This window comes from Macaca thibetana, chromosome 6 (assembly GCF_024542745.1).
Source record: "Macaca thibetana thibetana isolate TM-01 chromosome 6, ASM2454274v1, whole genome shotgun sequence".
NCBI classification, from domain to species: domain Eukaryota; kingdom Metazoa; phylum Chordata; class Mammalia; order Primates; family Cercopithecidae; genus Macaca; species Macaca thibetana.
This window is the reverse complement of record NC_065583.1, coordinates 114145983-114159732: the sequence shown is the minus strand read 5'-3', so window position 1 is coordinate 114159732 and position 13750 is coordinate 114145983. Positions and strand designations below refer to the sequence as shown.

Below are 13750 nucleotides of genomic sequence, written 5' to 3'. Positions count from 1 at the left end.
GAGTGAAAACCATATTTGACTAATGAATTTTTCCATTAATGCTAAAAACTTAAGTGGCAGACCTAAAAACATACATTGTCCATGTCTTTTTAAAAGCATGTTTTAAGTTATCAGGATATAATTTCATTCTTACTCATTAGTCCTTTTCATCCTTTATTCTTTTAGGGAAGAATACAGCTGTCTTCTTCCCTGCTACCAACTTTGCCAGTTGAGAAGTATCCTAATGTTACATAAAAAGCCTTTCTCTTAGCAGTATTAGTTCATGAGCTATGGCTAAGTTTTGCAAGCCATTTTCTAAAATGATCATTTAAAATGCTGTGTTTTCTTATGAAACAAGTTTACATTTAAAATTTAAAAGGCAGTAACAAAGTTTCACTTTGTTAATGTAAAACTTTAGCTCCGCCTTCAAAACACTATGGTTATATTACTTATTTAAATATGGCCTGCACATCACTTCTCGGCCTTTTGGCTAAGATCAAGTGTAGTATCTGTTCTCATAAGTAAATGTGGCCTATGTTGCAAATTCCAAACGTTATTTCTAAAATTTTGCTGTATCAAATAAACTGTATCTCAAAGTTGACAGGCATGTCAACCCATACCCATTTTGTTTTATTTTCTCTCAACCACAGCACAAATAATGACTTCTTAAATTGGTTACTACTACTAATACTAGATAGATGGTTCAAGAGACTTTCAAGAATGATAGGACTTCTTAAAAATGATCTTAACATTTTATTGCTGTCTATACTTATCATATATGTAGTGCAAATAATGGCTTCTGATGGTTATAAAGCATTCCTGAATTATAGACTAGGGCTATACACTTGACATATCTGCTTTATATAACCATACAGTAATATTTAGACCTAATACAGAAATTCAGAGCTATTAGGAAAATTTCTAATATACTGTATTTAAAACAGCTGTCTTAGTTTCCCAGGGGAGACTAGCACAGTCTTAACTAATGATTAGTGAAATAATACAACCACAACCACAAATAGTAATAGGAGCTTGAGGAAAATATTTCTTTAAAAAGGAATCACACACAAACACCTACCGTTATACATACATTATAATCAGGTATAGGCACAATTTTTAAATTGTGTTCAGTTATATGCTAACAATGCATTACAAAGTTCAGCAAAATTGGTGAAAAGGGAAGCAAGTTCACCTTAGTGTTACACTTTTTTTTTCTTCAATTAACTAGTACAGTTCAAGTTCTCACAAGCAATACAACACCTTTTTTATTTTTCACAGTTATTGAAATCAGTCAAATATTAAATAATTTAATTCAGAAGTATTATTTATGCACACAAACTACACTTGTAACAGCATGACCTTTTACCTGAAAAATAAAGGATGAAATATTATATTTACTTATTTACATATTGCCCATAACACTGATAGGCTTTTTTTTAATGCTTTGTTTTTTAAAAGTTGTATTGTTTTTAAACAAACAAAAATAGATTTGAAAAGACTGAACCAAAACAGTGCTACCAAAAAGTCACATCTTGTTACCAGACATCACTGTCCTTATAACAATTCAACTAATGAGATTTAAGATTTAACTTCATCCTAATGTATCAGAACATTTAAAAAAAAACACACACAAAATCTCAATGTACCTATTTAAATAAATCGTGCTTCCATAATAAGAGAGTATCCTTTAAAAATGAAAAACAGTAAAGAGCACACATTTTTATTTACTCACAACACTGAATAATTAATGTAAACTTTTTGAATTTTTTCCTTTAGACATTCTTCCTCTAGAGTAACTTTTCAAGGCCTTTTCATGAAGAGCCTTAAGTTTTATTGTCAAAATAAATGCACTTATTTTGGGAAACAGTTTGAAGTAAGTAATAAGCATTCCCCACTGTACTAACAACTTCTCTTAAAGTTCGTTTTCAATTTAGGTCACTAGCTTTTACATAAAGCCAACCCTGGTTCTGTGTAACTTATTACATTTTACCTATAGTCATTCCCACAAAGAATGCAGTATTATATTAGAAAGAAATATTACTTTAAATATGTTGAAAATAGAAGGACCAATTTAGAACTCTGACCTAGGTTCGGTCCTGAAAATGGGTCTTTCATAAATGAAGATCCAATTACTTTCACAGTTTTATTACTGTTCAGTTTATTACTAATCTGACAAGCCTAATTAGGTAACACTTCACTCTGTCTCACTGTGTTTTATACAAAATGCTGTAGGAGAAAGTTAATAAAACACTATATAAAATATTAATTTTCTATACCTTATAGTTCTTAGCATTAAAGGTGTTCTGTTAACTCTGAACTTAAACATAAAGTAATCCTATTATCCAAAGATGTAGTTTGGATTCTATTTCATTAAGCAACTGTCATTTCTACTACTAAATACTGCCAACATTCAGTGAAAAGGCAGGTTAAAAGAAGAAGCTCTACTTCACTTGCTTCACACAGAGGTCTCATTAGGCACTCAATTGGCTATTTTTTTTTCACTGAAAGAATAAACCTTCACTTACCCTTTCTCTGTGACTACCTCTTTCCCAGTACATTGGTCACATTATCTGAAAAACTTAAATAACAAATATACTTTTTAAAAGAATGTATATTCAATAAATTTCTATTTAATTCAATCTAATCTGCTCAATTAGAAATTTAATTTTGCCACAAAATTTTTTTAAAGCAGTGTGCTGAATTCCCAATCCAATCCAAGATTCCTTTATATTTATATATATATATCCTAAATTACCATCTTTTGAGATGTATAATTTCCTAAAACATATTAGTTGCAAAGTTACTCTTAACCATAAAACTTCAAACAACTGCTGCATTTAAAATCAAGCAACATCCAGTACTCCAGCAGCCACAAGTTGCCGTGAGAGCCAGTCCAACCCTTCATACAGTCCCATACCACTTCGAGCATCACAGCCCTGAATATACCAGCTACGGCCACAGCATAATTTATGGAGACTGAGTAGTTCAGTGATTTCTTCTACTGACAGTGCTCCAGCAACATCCTGAAAGATATACACATATTTTTTATCAGTCCATCCAAATTATTTGTTCTAACAGAAGCTTAAACAAAAAACCTAGACTCATCTTTCAGTAATTATTCTGAGATTAATAAGAATAGAAAAAAATAGTTTGGTTTAACTAATTTATATGTGTGTGTATGTATATATTTTGTAAGGCTAGCTTAACAATGAAATCAATAAAGGCCTTGCAACCTAAATGGAAACATACTGCCTAAGTAATTTTTTTACCTTATGAGACGGAGTCTCTGTCACCCAGGCTGGAGTGCAGTGACATGATCTTGGCTCACTGCAACCTCTGCCTCCTGGTTCAAGCGATTCTCCTGCTTTGGCATCCCAAGTAGCTGGGATTACAGGCACGTGCCACCAAGCCTGGCTAATTTTTTTGTATTTTTAGTAGAGACAGGGTTTCACCATGTTAGCCAGGCTGGTCTCGAACTCCTGACCTCAAGTGATCCACCAACCTCAGCCTCCCAAAATGCAAGGATTACAGGCATGAGCCACCACGCCTGGCCTGCCTAAATGTAAGGCATCAACTTAAAAAAAAAAAAATTAACACATGGAAACCTTAATAAATGGTTTATATATAGGGTTATATATTGAAGAGTTCACTACATTCCCACTCTGAACACCCACTGCCCCGACTTCCCAGGAGCAACCACCAGTAACAACATATTTTTCCAGAAAATTTCCATGCACACTCATGCAAATAGACACAAACAGGAACATAGTTTAGACTTTCTATAACTTGCAGGGTTGTTTTTTACGTAAACATGTTGAAGATGAGTATCTTTCCATTATCAGCACAGATGGTCTGCTCAGAATTCCCTTCCATTGTGTGGCTGCAACATGATTTAATCAGTCCTATACTGAATGTTCAGATTGAAGTTTTGTGCTTATGTGCTATTATAAATCCATATATATATACACACACGTACATACATAAGCATACATACACAAAAATAAGTTGACATACATTTATGTATATTTGCAAAGTTATCTGTAGGATAACCTCCGGATATTTGTCTACCAGATACATAAAGGTAGAATTGCAAAGTAAAGGACTTTGATGAGTATTGCCAAATTGTCCTCCAAGAAAATGTCTCAGTTTAATAACCTACCAACAGTGGGAGGATGAGGCGGGCAGATCACTTGAGGTCAGGAGTTTGAGACCAGCCTGACCACCACGATGAAACCCCGAATCTACTAAAAATACAAAAATTAGCCGGGCGTGGTAGCAAGCACTTGTAATCCCAACTACTTGGGAGGCTGAGGCAGGAGAATCACTTGAACCAAGGAAGGGGAGGCTGCAGTGAGCAGAGGTTGTGCCACCGCACTCCAGCCTGGTGACAGAGCAAGACTCAGTCTCAATAATAATAATAATAATGATAGTAATAGTGTATATAAGCCTGAGAATTACAAAACACTTTCATCTTTATCTGATGAGCACAAAATGGTATTTCACTGACTTATTTGCATGTCTTAAATATACCAGTTCTTAATAGTTTGCTTTTTTTTATTAAGGGGAAAATTCTTTATTCTTCATCCTACTCTTCCCCTCCCATGACATCTCCTCTGCTCCACTTCTACTCTCCTATCTCTACTTAAAAGCATCTCATCCTCCTAGAAAGGCTCAAGGCCTAGGAATCTTCAGCTACTCCCAGTCCTTCATCCTCCCCATTCGGTCACCAGTTCTACCTCAAAGTCTTTTCCATCTGCCTCCGCCTTTCTATTCATCAAATTCAGACTCTTGTTAATGCTCACTTGAATTATTTAAGCAACTTACTGCATCTCCCTGTCTCCAGTCCTTTGCCCTGATTCATTCTACCCCCAGAATTACAGTATTAAAACACTGATATGATCTTATTACCCACTAATCCAACATTTTGATGACTCCTCTTTGCTCACAGAATAAAACCTAAATTTCTCAGTCTAGCCCTGTCAGACCTTTACAGCATGGCCTTGTCTGTTATTCTAAATTCTCTTCATCCTCTACCTGGACCTGACATGATGATCTGCTTGATGTTCCCTAAACTAAAAACATTCATGCTATTATCTTCTCTATGATGTTCTTCCTTTCACGTACTGACTCAGCCTCATCCATAATTTCAACTCAAATCCTACATTTTACAATCTTACAACATGCCACATTTAGAACTACTCTCCTAATTCCCATAACACTGTGTTACTGAAGTTATTTATCAGTTTTCTTTGTATTCGTATCTCATTTATGGGTTCATATGCATACACAAGAGTTTCTGGTGAGCATTAACTACCTTATTTCTATTTTGTATACTCCCAGGTACCCAGCACAGCATTTTCACATAGATTGTACTCAAAATACACAGAAGAAACTTTATAAATATCTATGGAACTGACTGTCTTCTGAAATATTTCCAGTTACTTTATGACATGCACAAAACTACTAAAATAAATATTCCAATATAAAAATGCATTACCTGTTTGTTAGCAAAAATCAGGAGCAGAGCATCTCGGAGTTCTTTTTCTGTTAACAACTTTGCAAGTTCACTGTGTGCTTCACTAATTCTGTCTCTATGACTGCTATCTACAACAAACACAACAGCTACCCAAAAAACAAACAAATAAAAAACCCAAAATACTAATTAGTCACTTGCTAAAGTTCAGTAAATGAACCAAATATTTAATGACATCATTATTATGGTTAGAGTTTGTCTACCATCATTATTTTCACACACAGTCTGCCTAGTATGGCAGGGGCACCTACAAAAAATTAACGATATGATTTCAAGTAGTTTACATAACTTCTCAGGTTTAGTTTCCCCATCTATGAAAGGATTTACAACACTTGCTCTATCAAATGCAAATTGGTCTGTATATCAAATAACATTTTTTACATAACAAATTGCAAAATAGGCCTCATGATCCTCTACCTACTGATGCTACTTGTTCTTCGAATACTACTTTTATAACATTTAGTCTTTGAATAAAAGACTAAAAGACAAAAACCATCACCATTTTTATCTCTCTAAAGTATTATGTCTAAGTTAACTATCCCCAGACTTTCAACCATTCCTCATATTCAAAATTTCATTTTTGTAGGGCACAGTGGCTCACAACTATAATCCCAGCACTTTGGGAGGCTGAGGTGAGAGGATCACTTGAGCCCAGGAGTTTGAGACCCCTGGGCAATATAGTGAGACCTTGTCTCTACAAAAAAAACAATTTAAAAATTAGCTGAATGTGGTGGCATACCCCTGTAGTCCTAGCTACTTGGGAGGCTAAGGTGGGAAGACTGCTTGAGCCCAGGAGACAGATGTGGCAGTGAACTGCAGTCATGCCACTGTACTCCTGCCTGGGCAACAAAGCAAGATTCTGTCTCAAAAACAAAATACATGTTTTCTATTAATTATGGGTCATACTAAATACCAAAAATCCCAAAGTAAAAATAATTGTTCAGTCTCTCATCTTAGTGGAAAGCAGGATAACATACAGAATAAGTGGCATGAGCGTAAGCTCTATGTTGTGGTCTATGAGGCAAAAGTGTAGAATAAGACCCAAATGTGACTAAAACCTATGTAGAGTATACATATGATATAATACAGTTTGGTCAAAAGCAAGCCACTGTAAATTCTTCTGCAGGTAACAACTATTTGTGAAAGAAATGTGGGAGTGGGGCTATAGTGAGATTATAATGGGATAAATGTTGAGTTTAACTGAATTCACCAGAATCATACAATATAAATTCAACTCTATACCACGACACTACCAGCAATCACACCCATATAATACTGATAATATACATTCTCTGTTAAGAGAAGCAAGAGTACTCTTAACTATGTATCTAAGGTACGTATGGCTTTTATTCTGTAATAATGGTTTATCAGGAATAAACTAAAAGTACATATCGTAATCTTTCTATTTTCATTTTTTACAAGATAAGAAACTGGCCACCGGTACTTAAGTATACAGTCAAGGACTTATACGTATCAGCTTTGCTAGTTAAATCAGTACACTGAAAACTGTCATCCTAAAAATGTGAAAAATTAAATGTCATTTTTAACTCTCACCTTGAGTATTGAGGTAATAATGTTTCCACAATGGTCTTAATTTGTGTTTTCCACCTACATCCCAAATAGTGAATTTCAGATTTTTATATTCTACAGTTTCCACATTAAAACCTGTTTTTAAAAAAAGTTACTTTTATATTTATATTTACAATGAATGACACATCAAACACAGACAACCCCCCAGTTTATAACTGTGACTTATCAATTATCTATATGCAGCAATATCTACTGAAGCCTAATCAACCCCATTCCTACTCCTACATGGAGAATGTATACCTGTAACAGCTCCTAGCCCTCTAAACCTCCACCAAGGTCCTTAGGACCTTGGGATCCATGTACCTTCAAGCTCTGTTCCACTACCACCCCCCACCCCACACCCTCAGCCAGGATCACCAATCCTCTATTCCTTCCAACTGTCCCACCAATACTCTGATTCTTTTTATCCCCATCCACATTTCAATCCCATAGCCATACAATCTTACATTTTTTTCTCTGAGATGCTGATATCTTAAAGCCAGAAAAGAGCCCACCACCATGACAGATCAGTATCAAATAAGACCCCAAGAACTCGGCTGTAAGCTAGGGTTTGTCTATTAACTGTTCTTTAAGGTAAAAACCAATATTCATACTTACCAATTGTTGGAATGGGCTGCATGAATTCATCCTGTTTTAACTTAAACAAGATAGTAGTTTTTCCAGCACCATCCAATCCTAATGTAACGACCCGAATTTCCATTTTTGGCCCAATGTGAACTCGATTATCCTATGATTTAAATATTTTTAAATATGTTTGACATGCAGTTAGGAAGTAATAGCATTTAGCACCTTTATTATTTCTACATCTCCTATTCATTCCTCAACCATTGCAATCTGAATTGTATTCCTCAAAATCCCATGATCTCAAGAAGATGAACTCCTTCCCCATGGCTAAATCTTTCCTTAGTAAAACTGACCACTTTGTCTTTGTATAACAGAATATAACACACCCACTTAATTTTCTCAGATTTTCTAACTCAAATGAATCCTCTTTAAATCTTATTTAAACATGTTTTTATGCTATACTAAAAAACTCACAATAGGGCTAAATTAATTAAAATGAAAAGTGCTGCTCAATTCCCAGAAATCTCTACTATGAATCTGATGTATATCCCTACAGACACTTTCCCATGCACATACTGGCCAACATACACAAACAAAACAATTTTTTTTTTTAAAAAAGCATCACCCACACATTGAAACTAATGTGTTTCACTCAACAGTATATTATGGAATCCTTTCAATACATATGGACCAAACTTTTTCTTTTAATGGCTTCTTTACATTTCATAAACCATAATTTAAACCCCCAACTGATAGATTTTAGGTAATTTCTGGTTTTATGATATTACAAATAATGCTATATTGAACATTTTTATATATTACTAGCTACATGATTTCTCTGCTTCACTTCTTTCATCTCTTAAAAGGACTAAAATAGTACAAAATTTACATAGGATTATTAAAAGGATTAATTTTTTTAAATACATACAAAAGTTCTTACAACAGTTCCCAAAATATATGTGTTATTTTTGCCTACTCCTTTGAGCACTCTTTGCTTGGCATTTATGATACAAACTTTTCCTGGTTTGGTTTTATCCCATTTTTGGATGCTCCTTCTAATTTTTCTTTTATCTAGCTCTTAAATGTTGGTATTCTTGAAGGTCTGTATGAGGCCCCTTCTCATTCTACATATTTTCACTCTCTTCACGAGCTTTAATTACCATCTATATGATGGCTCCAAATCTATACTTAAGTCCAGTTATACACCTCAGAAATAAAACAATACATGGAACTTCCGTGAGAACTCTAGAGAATAGTTAAGAAGCTACAGCACCCAAGCCATAAAACCAAGAAGGCATTCCAGTGAAGGGGGTAATAAAATTTGGGGCATTCTGTGCACTCATCCCTGCCCTTCCCCATATCTGACATAATGAGGATGAGGTGCAACCAGGGGGAAACTACAAAATACTAGCAAACTGAATTCAACAACACATTAGGCCAGGTGTGGTGGCTCACGCCTGTAATCCCAGCACTTTGGGAGGCCAAGGGGGGGGGGTGGATCACCTGAGGTCGAGAGTTCGAGACCAGCCTGACCAACATGGAGAAACCCTGTCTCTACTAAAAATACAAAATTACCCAGGCATGGTGGCGCGTGTCTGTAATCCCAGGTACTCGGGAGGCTGAGGCAGGAGAATCACTTGAACCCGGAAGGCAGAGGTTGCAATGAGCCAAGATCGTGCCACTGCACTCTAGCCTGGGCAACAAGAGCAAAACTCCGCCTCAAAAAAAAACCAAAAAACAAAAAAAACACACATTAAAGGGATTGTACACCATGACTAAATGGGCTTTATACCTGGAAGGCAAGAATTATTCCTCATCAATCAGCGTAATATACAGAATGAGAGGTAAAAAAAAACCCGTAATCATCTCAATAGTTGCAGAAAAAGCATTTGACAAAATTCAATACCCTTTCACAATAAAAACATTTGACAAACTAGGAATAGAAGGAAACTGCCTCCGTGTAACATACATTATATATGAAATGCCCACAGTTAACATCATACTCAAAAAACTGAAAGCTTTTTCTCTAAGATAAAGAACAAGAAGATGCCCACAGAGCAATTAGGCAAGAAAAATAACAAAAGTCATCCAAATTGTAAAGGAAGATGTAAAATTATATCTCTTCACAGATGATATGATCTTTTATGTAGAAAACCCTGAACAGTCCACACAAAAAGACCTATTAGAAAGAATAAATAAAGTCAACAAAGTTTCAGGATATAAAATCAACATGAAAATCAGTTGCATTTCTATACATTAATGATAAAAATCCCAAAAGGAAATTAATAAAACAATTCTACTTACAATCGCATCAAAATTATACTTTCGGGGATACTTTTTATAGTTCATGACTAAAGAAGTTTCTCTGAACATGTAGAGAAAAAAAAGTTTAAGATACTTAGGAATAAACTCAACCAAGATGGTGAAAGACTTGGATATTATGTTGGTGCAAAAGTAACTGTGGCTTTTGCCAGTACTTTTAATGGCAAAAACCACAATTACTTTTGCACCAATGTAATATGTAGGCATACACCTAACCAAGAGGGTGAAAGACTTGTACACTAAAAACTACAAAACATTACTAAAATAAAGACATAAATAGACATTCCATGTCCATGGATTGAAAGACATAATATTAAGAAGTGAATACTACCCCAGGTAATTTATACAGATTCAATGCAATCCCTATCAAAATCCCAATCATGTTTTTTGCAGAGATAGAAAAAATTAAGCTAAAATTTATATGGAAGCTCAAGTGACCCTGAATAGCCAAAACAATTTTGAAAAAGAAAACAGTTGGAGGACTCATACTTCCTTACTTCGAAATATATCACAAAGCTTGTTCTGTTTTTGCACTGCTCTGAAGAAATACTTAAGACTGGGTAATTTATAAGGAAAAGTTTAATTGGCTCACAGTTCCATAGGTTGTACAGGAAGCATGATGCTGGCATCAGTCTGGCTTCAGGGGAAGCCTCAGGAAACTCACAATCATCGTGGAAAGCAAAGAGGGAGTGACGCATTTCACATGGCAGGAGCAGGAGCAAGAGAGAGGGTGGGGGAGGTGCCACACAGTTTTAAAAGATCAGATCTCATGAGAACTCACCTATTATGGCAAAAACAGTACCAAGGGGGATGATACTAAACCATTCGTGACAAACTGCCCCCATGATCCAATCACCTCCAACCAGGCCCCACTTCAACATTGGGGATTACAACTGGACATAAGATTTGGACAGGAACATAGATCTAAGCCATATCAGCTACAATAATGAAAACTATGTGGTACTGGCATAAAGATGAGACATACAAACCAACAGAATAGAAGAGAGAGCCCAGAAATAAACCCTCAGGAATAGCGTCACATGATCTTCAACAAGGGTACCAGGACCACTCAATGAAAAGACAGTCTCTTCAATAAATGATGCGGGGAAACTGGATAGCTACATGTAAAAGGATGCTGTGTATCTTACGTCACCTACAAAAATTAACTCAAAATGGATTAAAGCCATAAACTTAAGACCCCAAACCATAAAACTCCTAGAAGAAAAAACAGAGGAAAAGCCTCATGACATTGCATTTGAGAATGACTTCATGGATATACCAAAAGCACAGTTTAAAAAAAAAAAAGCAAAAACAAATGAGACAACATCGAATTTAAAATTTTTGTGCATAAAATGACGCAGTTAACAGAGTGAAAAATCAACCTATGAAATGGGAGAAAGTATTTGAAAGTCACAGATCTGATAGGGAATTAATATCCTGAATATATAAAGAACTCCTACAATTAAACAACAAAAACAGTCAACCCAATCAAAAAGTGAGTGAAGGATTAAAATAGACATATTCAAGGCAATATACAGATGGCCAACAATTATATGAAAGGATGGTCAACGGCATTAGTCATCAGAGATATGGATATCAAAACAAATAAAGTATCATTTCAAACCAATCAGGATGGCTACTATCCAAAAACAGAAAATAACAAATGTTGGTGAAAATGTGGAGAAATTGCATCCTGTGCACCACTGGTGGAATTGTAATATGGTGCAACCATTATGGAAAACAGTATGGTGTTTCCTCAAAAAATTAAAAACAGAACTACTATATGATCTACCAACTTCACTTCTGGATATATATCCAAAAGACCATGAAAGCAGGGTCTTGAGGAGATATTTTTACACTCACGTGCACAGCAGCACTATTCCCAGTAAACCAAGAGGTAGAAGCAACTCAAGTTTCCATCAACAGATGAATGAACAAACAAAATGTGGTACACACATTGTATTAGTCCATTTTCATGCTGCTGATAAAGACATACCCGAGACTGGGAAGAAAAAGAGGTTTAATTAGACTTATAGTTCCACATGGCTGGGGAGGCCTCAGAATCATGACAGGAGGCAAAAAGCACTTCTTACATGGCAAGGGCAAGAGAAAAATGAGGAAGAAGCAAAAGCAGAAACCCCTGATAAACCCATGAGATCTCGTGAGACTTAATCACTATCACGAGAATAGCAGAGGAAAGACCAGCTCCCATGATTCAATTACCTCACCCTGGGTCCCTCCTACAAAACATGGGGATTCTGGGAGATACAATTCAAGTTGAGATTTGGGTGGGGGCACAGCTGAAGCATATCATTCTGCCCCTGGCCCCTCCAAACCCTGCCCCTACAGCAAACTTCTGCCTAGGCATCTAGGTGTTTCAACGCATCTTCTGAAATCTAAGCAGAGGTTCCCAAACCTCAATTCTTGACTTCTGTGCACCCACAGGCTCAACACCACACAGAAGCTGCCAAGGCTGGGGGATTCCACCCTCTGAAGCCACAGCCTGAGCTCTATGTTGGCCCCTTTCAGCCACAGCTAGAGTGGCTGGGACACAGGGCACCAAGTCCCTAGGCTGCACACAGCATGGGAACCCCGGGCCCAGCCCACGAAACTACTTTTTCCTCCTGGGCCTCCAGGCCTGTGATGGGAGGTGCTGCCATGAAGATCTCTGACATGGCCTGGAGACATTTTCCCTTTGGTCTTAGGTATTAACATTAGGTTCCTTGCTACTTACATAAACTTCTGCAGCCAGCTTGAATTTTTCCCCAGAAAATGGGTTTTTCTTTTCTATCACACAATCAGGCTGCAAATTTTCCAAACTCTTACGCTCTACTTCCCTTATAAAACTGAAGACCTTTAACAGAACCCAAGTCACCTCTTGAATGCTTTTGCTGCCTAGAAACTTCTTCCACCGGATACCCTAAATCATCTCTCTCAAGTTCAAAGTTCCACAAATCTCTAGGCAAATGCCACCAGTCTCTTTGCTAAAACATAACAAGAGTCACCTTTGTTCCAGTTCCCAACAAATTCCTCGTCTCCCTCTTAGAATACCTCAGCCTGGATTTCATTGTCCACATCATTATCAGTACTTTTGTCAAAGTCATTCAACGAGTCTCTAGGAAGTTCCAAACTTTCCCACATTTTCCTGTCTTCTTCTTAGCCCTCCAAACTGTTCCAACCTCTACCTGTTACCCAAAGTTATTTGCACATTTTTGAGTATCCTTTCAGCAATGCGCCACTCTACTGGTACCAATTTACTATATTAGTCCATTTTCATGCTGCCGATAAAGACATACCCGAAACTGGGAACAAAAAGAGGTTTAATTGGACTTACAGTTCCACATGGCTGGGGAGGCCTCAGAATCATGAGGGGGGCAAAAGGCACTTCTTACATGGTGGTGACAAGAGAAAAATGAGGAAGAAGCAAAAGCGGAAACCCCCTAATAAGCACATCAGATCTCATGAGATTTATTCAATATCACAAGAATAGCACGGGAAAGACCGGCCTCCATTATTCAATTACCTCCCCCTCGATCCTTCCCACAACATGTGGGAATCCTAGGAGATACAATTCAAGTTGAGATTTGGGTGGGGACACAGCCAAACCATATCACACATGCAATGGAATACTACTCGGCCTTAAAATGGAAGAAAATCCTTTCACATGTTACAATATGGATGAATTTTGATGATAGGCCAAGTGGAATAAGCCAGCCACAAAAAGGCAAATACTGTATGATTACACTTATATGAGGTATCTAG

The 13750-nt window shown here is 36.5% G+C and overlaps 1 protein-coding gene and 1 pseudogene across 2 annotated transcripts in view; one reads left to right on the top strand and one right to left on the bottom strand.

Annotated features, from left to right (window-relative positions):
- Positions 1–449: 449 nt before the first annotated feature.
- Positions 450–560, top strand: LOC126957830 (uncharacterized; annotated as a pseudogene).
- A 444-nt stretch (positions 561–1004) lies between these two features.
- The window catches only part of TRIM23 (tripartite motif containing 23), a 34400-nt gene continuing 21654 nt past the window's right edge, over positions 1005–13750 (bottom strand). Inside the window, exons 8-11 of one of the 2 annotated variants that reach the window (XM_050793761.1) lie at positions 7700–7829; positions 7067–7177; positions 5477–5601; positions 1005–3002 (exon numbers count right to left, since the gene is read on the bottom strand). In XM_050793761.1, the coding sequence (XP_050649718.1) occupies positions 2823–3002; positions 5477–5601; positions 7067–7177; positions 7700–7829 (546 nt within the window). In that variant the 3' untranslated portion in view covers positions 1005–2822. Of the gene's footprint in view, positions 3003–3045; positions 3860–5476; positions 5602–7066; positions 7178–7699; positions 7830–13750 lie in introns of those variants that run through there. The other variant, XM_050793762.1, reaches the window with a different exon arrangement.